The 18,979-nt window shown below is 35.5% G+C and overlaps 1 protein-coding gene and 1 long non-coding RNA gene across 3 annotated transcripts; one reads left to right on the top strand and one right to left on the bottom strand.

Moving 5' to 3' along the window:
• The first annotated feature begins 5,110 nt into the window (after positions 1–5,110).
• Positions 5,111–15,760, top strand: LOC148850574 (uncharacterized). Of its 2 annotated transcripts, XR_016099455.1 has the most exons (6): positions 5,114–5,230; positions 5,340–5,705; positions 6,044–6,682; positions 8,232–8,413; positions 11,177–11,241; positions 15,469–15,760. XR_016099455.1 is itself a non-coding variant. In XM_088945908.1 (5 exons), the coding sequence occupies exons 3-5, from the start codon at positions 8,269–8,271 to the stop codon at positions 15,535–15,537; spliced, it is 279 nt and encodes a 92-aa protein (XP_088802034.1). In that variant the 5' UTR covers positions 5,111–5,705; positions 6,044–6,682; positions 8,232–8,268; the 3' UTR covers positions 15,538–15,760. The 2 variants fall into 2 exon arrangements, 1 of the variants encoding a protein (XP_088802034.1); XM_088945908.1 differs by having other exon boundaries at positions 5,111–5,705.
• On the bottom strand, positions 9,003–18,509 carry LOC148850573 (uncharacterized). Its single transcript, XR_016099456.1, has 3 exons — positions 18,316–18,509; positions 9,627–9,674; positions 9,003–9,534 (listed from the first exon to the last, which is right to left on the bottom strand). It is a non-coding gene; the product is annotated as an uncharacterized LOC148850573 (long non-coding RNA).
• Positions 18,510–18,979: the final 470 nt, after the last annotated feature.

The raw sequence follows: 18,979 nt of genomic DNA, 5'->3' as shown, positions 1-18,979 counted from the left end.
TTTGAGTCGGTTTTCGGTTTTGCTCCTGTACAAAGCCAAATAAAATCTAAATTAGTTGATAATTTAATATTCAAGAGTCCAAGATAAATCTAAATTTAATTAAAGTAAAGAATAAAATCAATAAATTCTTCATGTAAAAACAAGTGTTAATAATGGGCCTTATAGAGTAAAAAACTAGGTAAATCAATAAAATAAAAATTTAGAAACCTTCTAATTCTAATATAGGTAAAAAACTAAAAAATGACACCTAATTGAATTCTAATTGTAATTGCCTAATGGGCCTTTTAGAGTTCTAGTTCTAGTAGAAGTCTAAAAGTAGAAGACTATTAAGAATTAAGAAACTACTCAAACTAGGAAGTAGGAACTACCAAACTAGTAGAATACTAGTTTAGTTCGGGTCGGGTTGGTTTCGGTTTTCATGCAAAAAAACCAAAATGGACCCAAGATTTTGGTTTATGTATGTGCCCAACCCGAAACCGACCAGTACGGATGAAAACCCAGCCGACTCAGGTTGGGTCGGTCCAGGTTGGCTGGCTTGGTCGGGTTGGGCATTCTTATGAACAACCCTACCCAATAGAAACACACAAAAGTATACAATTGTTTTATATTTTAAACTTTTTAAATAATTAATAATCATTCATATTTTATATACTGCTCTTAATGAAATATTTATAATACAAAAATAACAATAATTAATTTCAATTAGGTTTATCCATTAAATTGATGAAACCGACCAACCCGATTAACTCGACATGAGTTGGTCAAAATTCTAGTATTTTAGGTTGACTTTGGTTAAAAAATTTATCAATTAGACCAAATTGGATCAATTTCACTTTGGCCAGTTGCAAACCAACCAAAATCGAATGACCTAACCATGGGTATCTATTAATATTTTATATTTTAAATATAACTTTTAATATGGAAAAGTGGGAAATTTCTCATATTTCATAGTCTAAAATATTTTATATCATAAATATAATTTTTAATAATTTTATTTTAATTTTTAAAATTAAATTAAAATTTTAAGTTTAAATCTTTTGAACCAACTGACTAAACCAAAAAATTGACTCAAACTAATACAACTTGAGTAGGTCGGTTTTCACAAAAGGTTAGTCGGCTTTAGCTGACCAACTCCCTAACCCGACCAAGTCAATTATTGAAAATATATTGATAATAAAAAATACAACAATTATAAAAACTACAAAAATACAATAAGTACTAAAAATATATTAACTTAGTCAATAAATAGTATAATTTCAAATAATAGTTTAATTTCTAATAAATATTAATCAATAACTCAAAACAAAAATACAATAAGTACAATAAATTAAATTTAAAATTTCAATAATAGTAATTTAATCTCCAATAATTATTGAAAGTTTTCTGTTAAATAACAAAGCAAAATAAATTTATACATAATTATTGAAAATACATTTATCACAAAACAACAAATAACTATTGAAATACAATAAATATTAATTTTAGTATATATAGTATATAATAAATACAGATTAAGAGTTTAAAATTATTACTAATAAATATTAACTTTTTGAAATTTATTTTCTTGAATTATTACTTGACATAAGTGAAAATAATTATTTACAATATTATATAAAATATTAAATTATTATTAATTTCAATATTATGTTATAATTATTTTTCAACTTTTTAGATTTTTTTACATAATTTATTTATTTTAACTATTTAAAATCTAGTTATATTAAATACTTGTTTATTTAAATATTTAGTTATTTAAATACTTAAATAATATGTAAATTATTTATATTTTAAAAGTATTAATTATTTGTTGAATTTAATTATCCATAAAATCATAATTTATACTATTATTACATAATTTCACTATTAATTTTGTAATATATTAAATTATTATTAATTTCAATATTATGATATAATTATTTTTCTACTCTGAGGAAATTATTTAAATTTAATACGTAATTTCGTTATTTTAACTATTTAAAATCTAGTTATTTATATATTTAAATAATCTATAAAATATTTTAATTTTTTTGTCATTTGAATTTTATTTATTTAAAGCTATTATATATTATTAAATATTTGAAAAACATTTAAATTGATAATCCAAAAAACATAATTTTAATTGTTAGAACATACTTTTGTGATATATTTTGTAAAAATATAAAATTATTTTTTATGTTTTTAATAAATATTTTAAAATTATTATATAGTTTTGTTAGAATATTTAAATAATTCTTAAATTTTTTAATCCAAACTTTATTTAGATAGATATAGATAAAAAGTATGGGAGAGGGTAAATAGGAATTAGAGATAATTTAGGAGAGAAACTCTCTACTAAATTAGAGATAATTTTGGAGATAAAAGGGAATTAGAGATAATTTAGAAGAAAAATATGAATTATAGATAATTTTGGAGAAAGTGGATGATAGTGGGGAGGTAGTTTAGGAAAAGAAAGTTATTGGGAAAGTGCATCTCATTGGTTGTTTAAAAAAAATGACATAAAATAAAAAAATAAAAAATTCAAAAAAAAGAAAAAATGTTTTAATATATGTATATATAGAGAGAGAGAAAGATATTATATTTAAATCAAATCAAATAAGACAAATAAGATGTACTTTTAATAGGGATTTAAAAAAAATAAAGGATGTTTGATAAATTGACAAAATCACAAAATGAGATACATTAAGAAATTAATTGCAAAAGCAATGAGCGGGACAAAAACAAAGAAATTAAATTCCTGCACAATCTATCGAGGAAGCACCGAAAGAAGTTGCGTCATCCAACCTAAAGAAGACGATAGACGAAGACAATGATTGCCAAATGGGATGTTGCTGTTCGGTTTGACTAGGTGAGTGAATTGAGAAGCACAAATGACTTACCGATCTTGGCTTCGTGTTGACTCATTCTTACTCTTTAAGCAATTTTCCCCGTCTCTGACGGGGATTCGACTTCCCCGATCCCATGGCAATGTTTTTTGAATGATCGTTGAAATAGACGGTCAGATCATTTGGCCTGAAAATTGTTTAGACAATCAGTTTCGTTTTACCCTTAATTCGTTATTGAGTAAAAACTGTTGACTTTATTAGAGAACTGCTGGCTCGAACAAAAATAAAAAGATGAGAGAAACCGAGGCACAAACTCATATCAGAAATTTAGAAGATAGAGAATAAGGAAGAAGAAGAAGATTGTAGAGGTTGGAGAGAAATCGATCTCAGATTTGAGATCTCAGTTCTCAAATCTCAAATTTAATATTTGCATATGTTGTCGCTGCCTCTTTTCTTCTTTCATTTCCTTTTTCTCCTTTTATTTTTTTTTCCTTTATTTCTTTCTTTTTTCTTTATGAGCCAACAACCTCTATAATGCAAATTGTCCAAACTGTTCGACCTAGACTATCGAACCACTAACCTAGAAACCAATAGCTAGAATGGTTCCACTTCCGGGTTGGTTTTTAAAACCTTGCCCCATGGGGATTGCTTTGGTGGGGTGGGGATGGGGATCAGGATTAACAGGGATCCCCATCCCACCCTGACCCCGACCCCGATTATATAGTAAATATTATTTATATTAAATATATATTATTATATATACAATATTGTTTATATTATTTCTATATATCAAAACAATTTAAAAATTGTTTATATTTTAAATTATTTATTTATTTATTCAAAAAAATATTATTGACTAAAAAAAATCGGGGATTTGAGTCCCCATGGGGAACCCGTCCTTGTCAGGGATCTGAGATGGAGGACAACTTTTATCCCAATAGGGATTTCAGAATTGGGGCAGGGATGGGAATATGATCCCCATCCTGAACTTGTCCCATTGCCATTCCTAGAAGTATCAGACATGGAGCTTATCGGTTATAGCTTCGCCTTTGCCTTGACCTTACTAGGGCAGTGTTTGGCATCAATGCCGTTGCTCCATAAAATTGTGACACATCAGTGCTACTTTGGAAAAATCGATGCTCCATAAAGCAATAACATGTTTGGAACCATTTTTCCAAAAAAGAAAGCGATGCTCCAAACCACACTTTGGAAATGAGAAGGTATGGTATGGGGAAACGCCAAATTCAACATTTTCTCAATTTGGAACTCATTGCTGCCTATGAGGAGAAGGCATGGTATGGGGAAACACCAAACCACACTTTGGAAATAAGAAGGCATGGTATGGAAAAACGCCAAAACAATGCCTCTGTTACCATCTTCACCACCACTGCAAATTCTCCATCTATCCATCAATCCCTTGCTAGTCGCCAACACAGCTCCACATCCGTTGGTATATCCAAGGTTACATTCTATGGGATGAACAACTTCGTCCGGACCATCTACTACTAGTACTATATCATGGTTAGCATCGGCTTCTTGCCAGTGTTGATCAGATGACGAGCCCTTTACAACTCTTGCCTTTCCTGGGTTCAAATTCGAGCGTGATGTCAAAAAAGCCAATTCTGTAAAAGGAAGTTAAATTTTTATTCCACTCACTCTATTGTAATGTCAAGCTAGGAGTATTTATGCATTGTTGGAAGTTTTCACTCTTTAATATTTATTCTTTAGTCTTTACTCTTTGTGGTCTACACCTTGATTCAACAATTGTTGAATATTCAAGGTTTTTATTTTATATTTGGAGTTTTAAGATTAATGTTAATTTCTTTAATTTTAGCATTTTCATTTATTTTATTTGTTTTTTAATTCGTTTTTTTTTGGGATGACCCAATTTGACCATGGGTCAACTCTAACCTGAACATTTAAGGTCAGGGTTTAGTATTTGTCGGGCCAACCTGAAACTCAACTCAACATGGGAATTAACCGGAAATGTATTAACCCAACCCAAACCTAACCTATCAACCTAATTCCCAAGTGTAAGTGGGTTAATAATTCAACTTTTTAGTTCAAATGGGTCAACCTATGTTATCATAATTAAACAACATTATATATATATAAATAAACTATTATTTTTTTTTACAAAAACATTAATTGCCTCTAAATTATGCAATCACCATATCAAAACAAAATAAAACTTGATAAATATAAACTATTTTTACGAGGGTTTTGTTTAGAGGTTAAATGGAGATGGGACCTGTTTTATAAAAAGTGCACTCTTTAATGGGCGTAGTGCTCCAGACTTCCCAGGAAGTGTACATATGAAACTGCCTTTGGATCTAACATCATCAGCAGCTTCAACTCTTATAAGATCTTATCCCACTTGTGGATCTAACAAGGCTGATGCATTTCAGGTGGGTTTCTCCTGGATGTACAAAACAAAAAACAAAAGGACGAAATGGGCTTATTTCTACGATTTTGTTCATGTAAATGGCATTATTGAAGCTCTCTTCGTTGCGTCAGGTTGGTGGTGCCTTTGTAGAAGAGGAGATGGAGTGTGAAAGTCGATGGAGGACGGATAACGTGCAATTAGCCTTGTTAACGATTTTGTTAAGGGGCGACAACACAGTGTTGTTTATGCAACGATTTTGTTTTCTTCTTCGCACGAAACACGAAAAGGGGGCAGGGGGGCACCTTGCTTTCTTCTCAAAAGCAGTAGCAATGGTTGGTGCTGCTTTCTTTTCTCAAGCGGCAACAATGGTTGATCTTCTTCTCAGACGGCGTTAATAGTTTCTTCTTCCAACGGCAGCAAGATTTCTTCGTAAGCGGCGTCAATGGTTTCTTCTCCCCACAATGAGCAAAATGGTGCCCAGACCTAATGGGCTAATGGTACTCAACTTTTAATCAGGGCTATTTTGGTCATTTTAAATTTTATGATTTTAATAATTAAAAAATGTTCATATTTCAATAATTTTACTTAGCGGAAATGGACTCAGGTGTCTATTTTTAAAAGTTCAAAGTTGATCTATCACTCCCCCCAAAGTATAGCGTATTCAACTATAGTTTACCCTATTTTTAAGAAACCCATAGAGATATAAGAAACCATAAAGATGTTACCAATGTGCAATTGATGTGAGATTGATATATGTTGTGAGGTGGATGTGAAGAATTGGGATATTCTACTAACAAAATAGTTATAACCCTCAACCAAACTTGATCTAATACAGCACATCTCACCCTGAGACTGGATCCACCGTAAAAGTGAAACACGCTATGAGATGTGTGCTTTGTGGTGTTAGATCAAATTGGTAGAGGGTTGGGAGGTGTTTTGTTGGCAGGTGATTCGGACCGGATGTGGCTCGTCCACTTACACCTCTTCAATTTGAAGATGCGGGATCAAACCCGCAGAACCAGCAAACTCTGTGACATGGCTTGCCGGCGTGGGAGCCTTACGTGCACCGTGCTCTGCCTCTGCCCCACCCCCAATTCCAGAACCCAAAATCTATGCCCAGTTCGAGCGGCCGAGCCGGGCTAAGGATGGATCCGCCGAAGTTGCAACTTGTAACCCCAGCTAACGTGCTTTGATATGCTACCTACGAGACGCTGCAATCACACATCGGGAACATCTCCCGTACTGGCATTCATGGGAGATGTTCTCGATATACGGCCGTAGTATCTTGTAGGTAGGAGTGGGTAGCATATACACTTATGCAGCAGCCTGAGAAAATCTGAGTTCATCGGACCGCGTGATCTGCCATACATCGATGTATCTTTTTACATCTCAGGGTCGAATTTTGGAGAAGCAGAAACGCCGACCGGAGAAACGAACCAAGAAGAAAGTCCAAAATACCCAGAACTGTGACGCTGTGAGTGTTTTGAAGCTTGATTTTCAATTTTATACTTAGATGATATATACTTCTTTTGTATCCAGATTTTATAAACAGTAGTTGCGGTTTACTGGTTAAACTCTTCTTCTTCTTCTTCTTCTTCATGTGATACTTTTCATTTGATAATTCTATATCATCTTGCACCGTGAACATTATGCCACCATGAGTAGCACATTTTGATAACTGGGCTTTAATTTGTATTTTACTTGTTTATCATCCATTACAATGGTGGCATTATTAACAGAAGAGATCCATCTACGGAAAGCGACGTGCTTCAGGAACACCCCAAGCATGGGAAGGCTCCTGTTAAATACTAATTAACATCCCTTATCTGCATAGGGTTAAACGGCTTTGCTTGTTTAGCGAGGATAAACTTAACTAAAAGACGAAACTTCATCTAAAACTTGGGTCACAGAACTGATATCACCCTAGCGAAATATATTCTATTTACGAAAATCCTAGGATAAAACCTATCTTTAATGGCAATGGCACGAATGTGTTATTATGTACCTTCTTAATTAATTCCTTGTTTTCCCCATGTAGAGATCATTTTCTTATTAACATGAGAATAGAAATGCTTAATTTTTTCCCCTCTTTCTCTTTACTTAAAATAAAGGATCAATAAAATTTCACCTGTTATACCGTTTCCCATAAAAAAAAAAATCACCTGCTATCAGTAATAAGGAAAGGGTGATACAACAACGCTACTTTTTCCATGTCGGTAATACTACAAGTCCAGCTAATGTGTTTTTAGGCTGGGTGAGTTGAGAACCACCTTTTTTTTTTTCGAGTTATTTGGAGATTTGGATATTTACAGGTCACTCTTTGAGGGCCAACTTAATATTCGCTGTCCCAACTCCTTTACTATGACAAATTGAGGAAACTGAATGGAGAGTTCTTTTCAACTCCAAATATTTATACTTAAATTTTACTAATACAAATCAGAAATCACATCCTGACGAGGAGGACAAGAGCCTTATTCCACTCCCCTGATACAAGGTAATTGTAGGTAGTATTTTTAAGGCACTTTTTTTTGATAGATAAAGAAAGATTTTATTCTAGATAAACAGCCGGTAATGTTACAAAGAAGCAGGAGGAGCTGAGAGGTGCATACACCCCCCAAAACAACAAAAAGCTGCTTATAACTGAGCCCAGAACAAATGGTCCCCATTAACCCCCTGCTTAGCTAAAGTGTCTGCCAATCCATTGGCTGACCTCCTCTCCTGTCTCCCATTGAATTCTTAATGTCACGTTACTAGTGTACCATTTGATTGAACCTTTTTAAGTTCTCCCTTATAAGTCCAAATTGCCACCTCCGGTTCCTATAGCTATCCTATTACCACCTTGAAGTTTCTTTCAACAATCAGTTTATCAAAGTTCAAATGTCATTCCAAGAATACTCACTTTACTAGTTTCAGTGAATGGTCTACTTTATATAAGCCATAAGGTTTTTCTTTTTTTTTGCTGTCTACTTTGTGGAGTTAATATATTGTTTGGCTGGTTGATCCTTTTCGCTTTCCCCTTCAAGGTTTGGATATTATCTCATTTGGTTAAAAGAAGCAGAGATGCCACTGGGGTTGATATTAGGGTTAGGAAGGGCAATGCGAAGAAAACGAACATCATCCCTTGATATTCTCTCTTCAAAACGGGGCCCACGTGATTACTACAAGGGGAAAAATTGCAAGTCAACTGGTTTCCATACTCGCAAAGGTTTTATTACTTTCCCTACTAATATAATCCTTAAATAATTTATCATTATTTTTGTTTGAGATATTTGACAAATTTGTCTAGAATACATACAGCAGTAAACTTTTGAGTTTCCTTGATATTATTTTTTTTAATAAGTGAGCCATTTCTCAACTATGGAAAGATATTTGACTTATACTTTCATCTACGTATCATAATAAGTCATTTCTCAAGCAGACAATGCTAGATCCTGAACCTGAAGTAAGCTTTATTGAGGGCTTGGCCAATTTGCTGGCAGATAGCTAGGGGTGCCAATTGGACTGGATTTGCTCCAATCCGATCCAGTCCAATGTAAGTCCATTATAAATGGGCCAGGTCTAATCCAATCCACTGAATATTTTGGACCATTTTGGATTGGTCCAATTCAATGTCTGGAACGTCCAGTCTGTTCAAATTCGTTTTGATTTAGATTGGTTTCAACCTAAGCCCGGTCCATTAACACCTATATTCTTATATTACATCAATGGACCAGATATTGGCTTAATCCAATCCAATCCAATATAAATTTATTACGGACGGACCTGATCCAGTCCAATCTAATAAATATTTTGGACCGGATTGGTCCAATCCAATATGTCTTTTTGGTCTGTCCAATCTGTCCAAATTAATTTTGGACTGTATGGGGTCCAGTCCAAAACCGGTCAATTGACACCCTTACAGACAGCCCAGCTAGGGGATGGAAAGGACAAGAATGAACTTTTTTTGGAGCTTGCTCCTTCCGGTTTAGTTATTTGGGTATCTTGGATTTTTTGTTGTATTGCCCGAGCTTGATCTATTATGTTTGGCGTCAATTTGTGACAATCTTGTTCTGATGGTCTTGTCTTTTCCTTGTTTCTTTTGCTTTTGGTTCTGATATAAGTGGCGTTTTTGCTGTTGTTCATCAAAAAAGAAGGCACTGAAATTCATAAAAAAAAGAAGGCACTGAAGTAGCTTCTTTGTAGCGCTGTTTATATCACTCTTGGAAGCACATGGAATGAATATTATCCTTTTACATCTGGACCTATACTTATGCAATAACTATTTCTTTTCAATATATAAACTTCTTGACATGCATTCTGATTAACCACTAAATTGCTTCGCTAGTACTGCAAGAAATCACAAAAGTACTAAGAAGCCATAACTAGAAAATTTAGATGAATATCACAGAAGTTGAGACTCATGGGTATGTATTACTTACCATCATACCAGCTCAAAATAGAAGTAGTGGCTCTGAGCCATGTTAAGTCTGTGAAGGAGAGGAAAATTATTTAAATGAAGGCTGAAATATTGCAATTAGATGTGGTCTTAACTATCAGACCATACTCTGTGCAGGAACTAGTTTCACGTAATAGAGGTCTGAAATTGGACAACATCATATGCAAGAGTCGCATTACTGGTCTTTTCAGTGGCACTGGTGTCCAGGAATATTTTCTGGCCTGGGTCAAATATCCTGTTGTCAAATGTAATGTGCATGCTGACCTTCTAAAGGAAGCATGGCAAGCAGAAGCTAGGTTGCTTTGGACCAAAATATCCCTGTTAGACAATTTCAGTCCAATGGGAAAGGCGTTCAGCTAATGGGATGGCTGATTTTTTTTGCAAAATGGGGGGAGGGGGGTTGTAATCTTGTTTCCAGCTGGGGTTGCATCTCGCACCTCTCCTGGATGTATTCTGTAACCTTGTGATATTTCTTACTGGTCTAATAAAATTATTATCATTCATCAAAAAATAAAAAAAATCCCTGATAGAAGCTTCATTGAAGACTCAAAGAGCAGAAAATGTTCAGCTGTTCCAGTAGCAGAAATTCCCAAGATTCATGACAGGGAACTTTCACATAATACTCCTTGGACTGAAAAAAGTCCATCCAGAAGCAGTTTGAGAAATTAGAGAGGGCATTTCCTGACAAGATTAGAGGGGTTTGTGGGATTCTGTGTTCTTCTGGTCTATATGATCATAACCGGACTTGATTTTGTGCTGATCCAAAGTACGCACTAACCAGGTTATCTCAGTCAATTACATGCATATGCAAAATGTTCCCAATAGTTGCCTCAACCGGTGGACAAGTTGACACTGTCAAAAAAGGTTTCACAGGATATCAGATGGGAGAATTGAATATTTTATTTAATGTTATCAATCATGCAGCCATGACTGTGGTGGCAACTGGCACTACTGTGGGAAAGTCTTACCACCCATGGAATTTGGGTTGCTTTCTGCTTGGAAATCTGTAGCTATTATCAGGAACAGAGACATTCTTTGGAGCCTCTCTACTAGTTATTTACTAAGCAATTTCAAAGGAATGCTCATGTGTTTGAAATCAAAACCTTGCCCATTGAGGTGGTAATGCGAAGGGCTGAATGGTACTTTTCTTGGTAATGGAAACTTTCCCATCATTTCCAGGGAATCACACCTGCCCATATTCCCATATGCATTCCAATTGGGTTATTACTTATAATTTTTGTCTTTTTAGTGAATACACAATTACATAGGGGGTTGGTTCCTTAGTTGCCGAATGACATGCCATGGTAACTACTTTACCATTAATTATTTCGTATTTTCATTATATTGATATTGTATATACTAAAGACAAAGTAATGAGTAATTCGGTTTAGTCAAACTTAGCAATTATTAAATGGACACTAAGTCTTGGCTTGTGATACTGGATGTTTGTTGAGTTAGCTCTTGACTTTCTAGCAATTGTTGCAAGTAAATATCATTTTGTTGTTTATAATGTGTTATAGCATTTTGGTGCAGGTGGATATGTTGTGATGAATGAGAAATTGCCAAACTATGTGGTCCCTGATTTGACCAACTTCAAGGTACTCATACTCCTTCTCACAGCAAATAATTTAATTTATTATTAAAATTTTGGCATACACAAGTAGAGTAGCATAGAATCTGAGCAGAGGTTCATACATCAAAACGCCATGCATATCTATTTTTCTACCTATTGTGAGGTTTTCAACATTGATATTGTTACCTTTTATTGCTTGCCTGGGTATGGGTTTATGGTACCAGATTTTCACATTCTGTTTATAAATATATGTTTGATCTTTTACCTTGAACCATACAATGTTATTGGTCCTCATTGAACCTAAACCAAATAAAACTAAACTATGACAGATGCAGTCTGGGAACCTAGGAAGGTCCAGGTATTGGTGGTGTCTTCAGGACTGTGATGGTGTGGTTATGGCATTATACTATAGGACTTTAGGCCAAGGAGACTTGGTAAATGTCTTATCAGATGTCCCTGAAGATAAAAAGACTCAATAAATGTTGAGTTATTACTTATTAGCACTACATCAGGAACTGAAGTTGAGGAAATCATTAAACCATGGAAACCTCATACTGGAAGGAGATAAGCTGGTTTGGACATAATAACCCTGGAATGTGGCAGTACAGATACATAGTGAGAGAAGTAAGTGTAAGGCAGCTAGCTAGAGAATTCAGAATTCAGTTTCTCTGTATACAAAGATCGACAGTTCAGTTTCTCTGTAGACAAAGATCAGCTAATAGCATGGTGGATGCCTTAGCTAAGCATGGGGCAAGCAGAAACCCGAGCAAGACAAATATTATGCATGTTACCAGGTTAAAGGAAGGTTTGGTTGGAGCAGATCCTACCAACAAAAAAAATAGTATAAAAGAAAAGTTTTTTTCCAGGTTAAAGGAAGGTTTGGTTGGAGCAGGTCCTACCAACAAATACAAAAAATAGTATACAAGAAAATGTGTGAAATTTAAGGATTTGAATCAAGCAGTCTCTAATGGGGTGGATTTTGAGCTTCAGGTTCCCTGGAGATGTGAGGACCAGTCGTTGGATTGTTCTGTAGGGGAGCGGGAGATTTCTGTAGCTACAGAGGAGAAAGGTAAGAAGGGTGGAAATGGAGATGAGAAGAAGGCTGATGAGGTTTCATTGGTAGGAAAGGGGGAGAGAAATGAAAATGTGGAGCTCAAATGAATTTGTTGATAGGGAGGTGGAGGTTGGAAAGAAGTTACGATTATGGTTCCTGTGCGCACGCGCGGGGGGGGGGGGGAGGCAATTGTTAGGAGAGATTTTGAAAAAATTTGAAAGGAGAAAGAAGGAAAAAAAAGCCTAGAAGAGGATCGTGGGACAAGGTTGCTGACGGGCAAGAGGAAATGTTAGATGGAGAGGAGTAGCGGCGGTGGTGTTGAAAGAGGTTAAGAAGGTTGGGGTGGGGGGGGGGACCAATACTGGCAATTTGGAGTATGGTATATTTTGCCTTTTAGTTAGAGTTGATAGTTTGTTGGAAAGCTTTTGTTAAGTTGGATGTGAAAGAAATTTTCTTTTTTCTCTTTTTTTTTTGTCTTGTTGGATGTCGAGAGTGTTTTGTTCAAGGTGTTACCTTAGCACGTTAGAAGGGTTTGTAATGAATTTCTTTTTTCTCCTTAATGAATTCTCTCTTTTACCATAAAAAAAAGGGGCAAACAGAAACAGACTGTACTGGGGGCGATTACAAGGGAATTCAATCCGTAATTTTGTATATAACATGATATGGACAATTAAGGGTGCCTGACACAAATCTTTTTACTCCATTCTTTTATTAATTATAAATAAAATGTGAACATTTACAAAAAATATTTTACCTTGAACTGCCTGTGTCACAAAAGGAATAAGTAGTTGCATGAATAATTTGAATTACCATGCTTTCTGAACATGCTATTCTTTTCATTTCTGGGGAGTAGTTGAAATTATCAGAATTAGATAATAATGATTTTTGAATTGAATCTCTCTAAAATAAATCCCTATGTTTTGCATTTGCTGTATATGAACCTGTATGCCATTATACATCTTCATAGAATTAGATTGTCTAGATTCTAAAGAAGAATTGATAAAAGTGATTGCATGAGAAAACCAGATTGCATTCTAATAGTTAATTTAAAAATTTAGAGAAGGGATTAGATTATTATGTTTGGCTTATGGCTGTTCAAGAAGATTATAAAGATTATATACTAGAAAAGGACAGCACTAACAGTGTGGGTGGGGGAGACACCTCTTAAAGATCAATTTCCTTCTCTTTTCTCCCTTTCTAGGTACAAAAACTTAACTGCCTCTTTTTTAGTGTATTCTGTTGGCCCAGGACTTCAGATTAATTGGGATTTGGGTTTCAGATGAGGTCTTAGAGATTCTGAGATGGATTTGGTGTGGTCCTTGATTCAAGTTCTCCAAAAGGTTTTTTCTAGATTTGATTAAGGGGGATTCCCGAATTTGGACCCTCTCTTCTTCTGTCTCTTTCAGTTGTGCCTCCTTTTTCAGTGCCCTGGCCTACTCTTCTGTTGCTCTTGCCTCGCCCTTTCCTTCTAAAGAAGTGTGGGGAAGACCAGTTCCACCTAGGGTTGGAGCACTCTGTTGGGAAATAGCTTTGGAAAGAATTAATACCTGCGATCTTCTTCAAAAAAAAGAAGCCTTTTTGGTGCTTGTCCCTGCACTGGTGTACCCTTTGTAAAGCTGATGGCGAGTCTTGTTCTCATTTACTTATATCCTGCCCTTTTATTTCTTTTATTTGGGAGTGGTTTCTCTCTTTATTTGGTTGCAGGTGGACTCCATCAAGCATTCGTAGCCTCTTCACCTATACAGTTGGTTGCCGGATCAAAAAGAGGGGAAAATTCTTGTGGAGATGTACTAAGGCAGTAGTTTGTTGGACGATTTGGGAGGAAAGGAACCAAAGGATATTTGCTGAAAAAGAAAGAAGTAGGGACACAATTATAGAAGTAATTTCGTTGAGGGTAGCACAATGGGTAAAAACAATGAATCTCTTTGAGGATGTTTCAATAGAGACCATCATGAATAATTGGCAGGAGATAGCAGTCTCAGCTCCCAGTAGAATGTCCTTCCGACGTGGATCCCTCTGATGGAAGGCTTTATCAAACTCAACTTTGATGGGAGCAGTGAAGGAAACCCAGGGCCATCAGGGGTTGGTGGTGTGTTCAGAACAGAGGCAGGTTCAGTTATATCTCTTTTTTCTGGACCAATTGGAGTTGGAGATTCTTTGAGAGCAGAGATTCAGGCCTTCCTGGAGGGGGGTAAAAAGGGCTAAGGAGTTGAATATAAATAAGTTGATTATTGAAGGTGATTCGCAAGTGGTAATTGGTTGGATAGAGAAGGCAAATGACAGGTAATGGGCTTACATTAATGAAAGAAGGCATTTCAAGTGTCTAACCCAAGAAATGGATGTGCGTGTCCGGTGGGTTAAAAGATGTGCTAATTCATTTGCAGATGCTTTGGCCAAACAAGGGGTGGGAAGAAGCCATTTGTTTTGGGCTACTATGTAGTTTTATTGTTGGGGGGGAGGGTGGTAAGAGGGTTTACCTCCCCCCACCTTTGTATTTTAATCTTCTTATAATTTAATGAAAGTTTCCTGTTATTGATAAAAAAAAAGGACAGCACTAAGAGTTTATGATAAAGATTATGAGCCATACTGAGAAACTTTGAGCTTTTGGTTGTATACTATCTTGAGTGTAAAATGAGAAAATTGCAAGTTATTGGGGCTTAGACTTGTGTAATCTTTGGGATTTGAAATGATTCAGGTAGAGGAAGTCTGAGGTTATTATTAATTGGATAAGAAATCTTTCTGTTGGTCTTTGGAGGTTGAGGCATTCTAGGGAGGCAAGAAATCTGGTAGTCTGTGTAGCTTTGGGAGACCTGAATTGTATTGGGGGATTTCACTCTTAGGGTAGCAAATGCTTTTTCCCATTTGTTGCTTTGCTTTTATTTTTTGGTGGATTGGTTTTGCCTCTCTGAGGTCTGGGATTGGGTCATGTTTCTAATGGATCTTGAGCCTTGTATTACTTCTCTCTTTTTGATCTGCTTGTTTTTACAAATCTCTTTGTTGTTGAAAAAGATGAATAGAAAAAGAAAATATTGGAAGTTTAACTTGGTTTTTGCTTTACTTAGATCATAGTTTTCACTTATTTTAAAGTTAAAGTTAATTTTCTACTTATTTGGATATTTGGAGCTGATAATGGCTTCCTAAATTATGTTATTGCATCTATAATTGCATGTGCTAGCTTATCCGTTCTATGTCATGCAGCTGAAGCCATATGTATCTCAGTGTCCCAGAGAAGTTAAAACTACTGAGGCCGCTGATACAGCTATATAAGAAGGGAGGAAAGACCCACTCTTTTATTTCAGTGACTGCTCCAGTATTTTCAAATTCTATTTAGAAATTACAAGGAGAACCTAAATGTAATTTGGAAAAAAAACCCAAAGAAACTAGTGAATCATGTACTTGTCCCATTTATATTCTTTTGTATTTGTATTTGTATTAGCTGCAACTCATTTTTGAATCACGTAGTTCTACAAACTTTTCTTTTGGCTGCAAACTTGAATCACACCCTTTTTCTCAAAAAACTAAACTGGAGCCAATTTGGCATTTTCAGGAGCCCAAGGCAGCTCGATCCAAGGGTCGTCTGGACCATTTTTTAACTCTATTTTCTTACTCTTTTTTATTTTTCTGTGGGCTGTGTAGTTGAGGAATGTGTTGCATAATCAAGTAATATCATAATACCGATGTCCCTTGAGCCAATTAAAATACCAATGTCCAAGACTCCATGTGCAATGTTCCACTACAAACTAGTCGGGGTGGCGATCCTCGGTTCAATGTTTTGCTGCATTTGTTAAAGACTTAAGGGTGGGAAATTACTTGTGCCAAGATCAATCTGTTCTGGATATTGGCATACTTTTTCATTTGTCCTGTAACAAGTGAAAATCCAGGGTTTCAGTTTTTCTTCTTGGGGATTCTCACCAAATCCTAGACTCTCTTAGCTTGTGTAAGGTTACACAAAGCAACTGGAATCCATGGCAGACTCCTACCCAAAATGTAGAAGGGCGTTCCTTGCGCTAAATGCCCTCTTACAAAGAGAGTCTGGTGCAGGACCTTATTGTGGACAAAGGATTATGATCTATACAATCAACACTTTCAGATACGTTGCAATGGCTGGTGAAAATGCTAAGGCTAAGAGGAATGTGGTCCCACCCTTGTACCCACAAGCTGAAATTAATTTTATGTCCTAATACAGCATTTATAATGCTGCTCTCGTTTCTTTTGGAAGTGGAGATTCAGGATGATATACCATATACTGTTAAATTAACAGTTGTGTTAGAATTGGACTAAGCCGATTCAAATTTAATGAATTTAGTCCAGATTGGACCTTTGCAATCTTCTAAAAACAGGTCTAACCTGCCTGGTAACTCGAGATGCTACGGTGCCTCCAAAGTGGGTCAGCCTCTCTTACCAAGAATTTGGAATATGGAACGAGGAACAGAAGCCCAATAGCCGCCCAAATCAGCTGTTATGTAGGCCCACAAAGAGCCAATAAATGAATCCTTTTCCGTGTTTAGTAAAATGTAAATGGGCCAGCATGACTGCATAAGGAGGAGTGCCAAGGGTAGGGGTTGGGCACACCTCCATATAAGTATGTGTAATATATTTACTCTTCGATGACATCCACCAATAATATATAACAATATATAACTAGAACAAAAGAATGCATGGATATTAGTGAAACATCAAGGCCTTTTGGTAAATGGAGGGGGACAGTTGGTTAATGGTAGATAACAATGTTTACTTTTCGATAAACTATGGGTTCTATGGTAAATTTCTTTTTCCTAATTATCATTTTTATGTTCATCTCTCAGGTGGGCAACTTGCCCACCCAAGGGAAAAATTAGCAAAACATTATGAGCAAATATGGATAAAAATGATTAAAAGAGCACTTACTTAGAGAACTTTTGATCATAAGAACACGGATAAAGACTTACCAGAAAATGAAAGAGGCCAAAAGTATTTCTAAGGGGACTGGATCTAATATGCACAATATAGTAAGCATGCCCAATGAGCACTTGATAAATATTTTGACAAGTGTCAAAAGTGGTTTTTAATCTTTTTGGCTGGGGTAAGGGTAGGGGTGGATTCGAGCCGATCCAAACTGAATATTTGGCTATTCGAGCTCAACTCGCTATAGACTATTAGGATTGAGTCAAAAGCTAAGAAGTTTGAGTTCGGCTTGGCTCGAGCTCGATTATGAATTAAATATTTTATAAAAATAATATATATATATATATAATTGTTTTTTATTTGACATATAAAAATTAAGAATTACAAAAAAAATAATTATTATATATAAAATTAAAAAAATATATATATATATATATATATATATATATATATATATATATATATATAATATTTTTATGTGTGTATATATACGTATGTATATATGCATGTAAATTTATATATGTAAAGGCTCGATTAGGCGTGCGAACCTCATGATCTGAGTTTTATTAGGCTTGAATTCAGTTCGATTAACAAATAAGCCTATATACTAAGCTTGTATTTGGCTTAAAGTTCAATTCAGATGGAGCTGAGCCAAGCTTTTCACGAGTTGAGCTTAAACAACTCGTGAAAAACTCGACTCGTGGCCACCCCCAATTAAGAGATGGGTGTCAAAAAAATTTCTAAATATTCATTGAACTTATCACTTTGTGCCTACCTGATCTGGACTGCTTTGAAGATCGCACAGCCAATAAACCGATTCCTTCCTAGTTACAGCAGTGATTTTATTTTTTATGAGAGGTTGGTGGTGGGTGTGTGGGGGGTGGGGGGAGGGGGAGTTAAGAGCCTGAACTCTAACATGTTTTCTGTTTTCTTGCTTATGGACCCAAAGAAGTCCCTACTGGCTACAGGTACTGGGTGTAGCATCTCAGCGGATTGACATGAAATTTATAATTCTCGGTAGAGAGCATTTTAACAAGAGCCCTATCAATTCCTCAAACCAATCCATGATAAGAAGAAATCGAGAAAATAGAAGGGCAACCTAGTCTTGCTTATTTCATAGGTAGAGTAATTTGTGTGTTAATCGAGTGAAAATGGTGATACCTGAACTACTGCAGTTGATGCACCGCTGCCTCTTACAAAACAAAACAAGGTGCTGAATCGAATTTCGACGCGCTTCCGTCAAGCCAAAAGGTACATTGTGACCTCGATCGGAGGTGTTGTACTAGCGTTTGGTACGGATCTTATTTCGTAGATTGCAGAGGACATGCGTCTGTTTTTCCACTACCGCTTGTCGACTGGCTAACAAGTAACAACCACCTTTCTTATTTTATTTTATTTTTTCAAACCAGATCCAATGCGCCATATGTTTGATTATGGTTTATTGGCTTCTTTATGAATTTCCGACCTCAGATGCAGCCTGGAACTTGTAGTCTATAAGCTGTAAAGTGTTAACACTGGCTTTTGGACTTTTGGTCTACGCCCAGCAGAGCCGGGCATCGACACCTTATTAATTTCTTGCTCTTAGTATCAGATATTAGGCAATGACAACTATACAAGGAAAACTCCTTGTTTGTTTATGTGGCGATCTCTTGTTGCAAGGAAGCTGTAGCTCTTTGTCAAGACCTGCTGGACCAATAAATTTACTATAAAAATCTATACTATATTATATAATATATTAATATATCATAGATGGTACAAATGGTTGGTTTAATGGCTTTAACTCAACTAGTCATGAAAATGACCCACAAACAAAAACAAATAGGCG

Source organism: Nelumbo lutea, chromosome 5 (assembly GCF_056320005.1).
Source record: "Nelumbo lutea isolate HS-2025 chromosome 5, American lotus-T2T, whole genome shotgun sequence".
NCBI lineage: Eukaryota > Viridiplantae > Streptophyta > Magnoliopsida > Proteales > Nelumbonaceae > Nelumbo > Nelumbo lutea.
Note: the sequence above shows the minus strand (reverse complement) of the source record. Positions and strands in the feature narration are given on the sequence as shown.

What these genes read in the sequence shown, in the direction of transcription:
- LOC148850574 (XM_088945908.1), top strand. Translation starts at nt 8,269, where the DNA reads ATGCCACTGGGGTTGATATTAGGGTTAGGAAGGGCAATGCGAAGAAAA. An exon ending in TGGTTTCCATACTCGCAAAG is followed by an intron (nt 8,414 to 11,176) that starts GTTTTATTACTT and finishes ATTTTGGTGCAG; the next exon opens with GTGGATATGTTGTGATGAAT. An exon ending in CTGATTTGACCAACTTCAAG is followed by an intron (nt 11,242 to 15,468) that starts GTACTCATACTC and finishes TATGTCATGCAG; the next exon opens with CTGAAGCCATATGTATCTCA.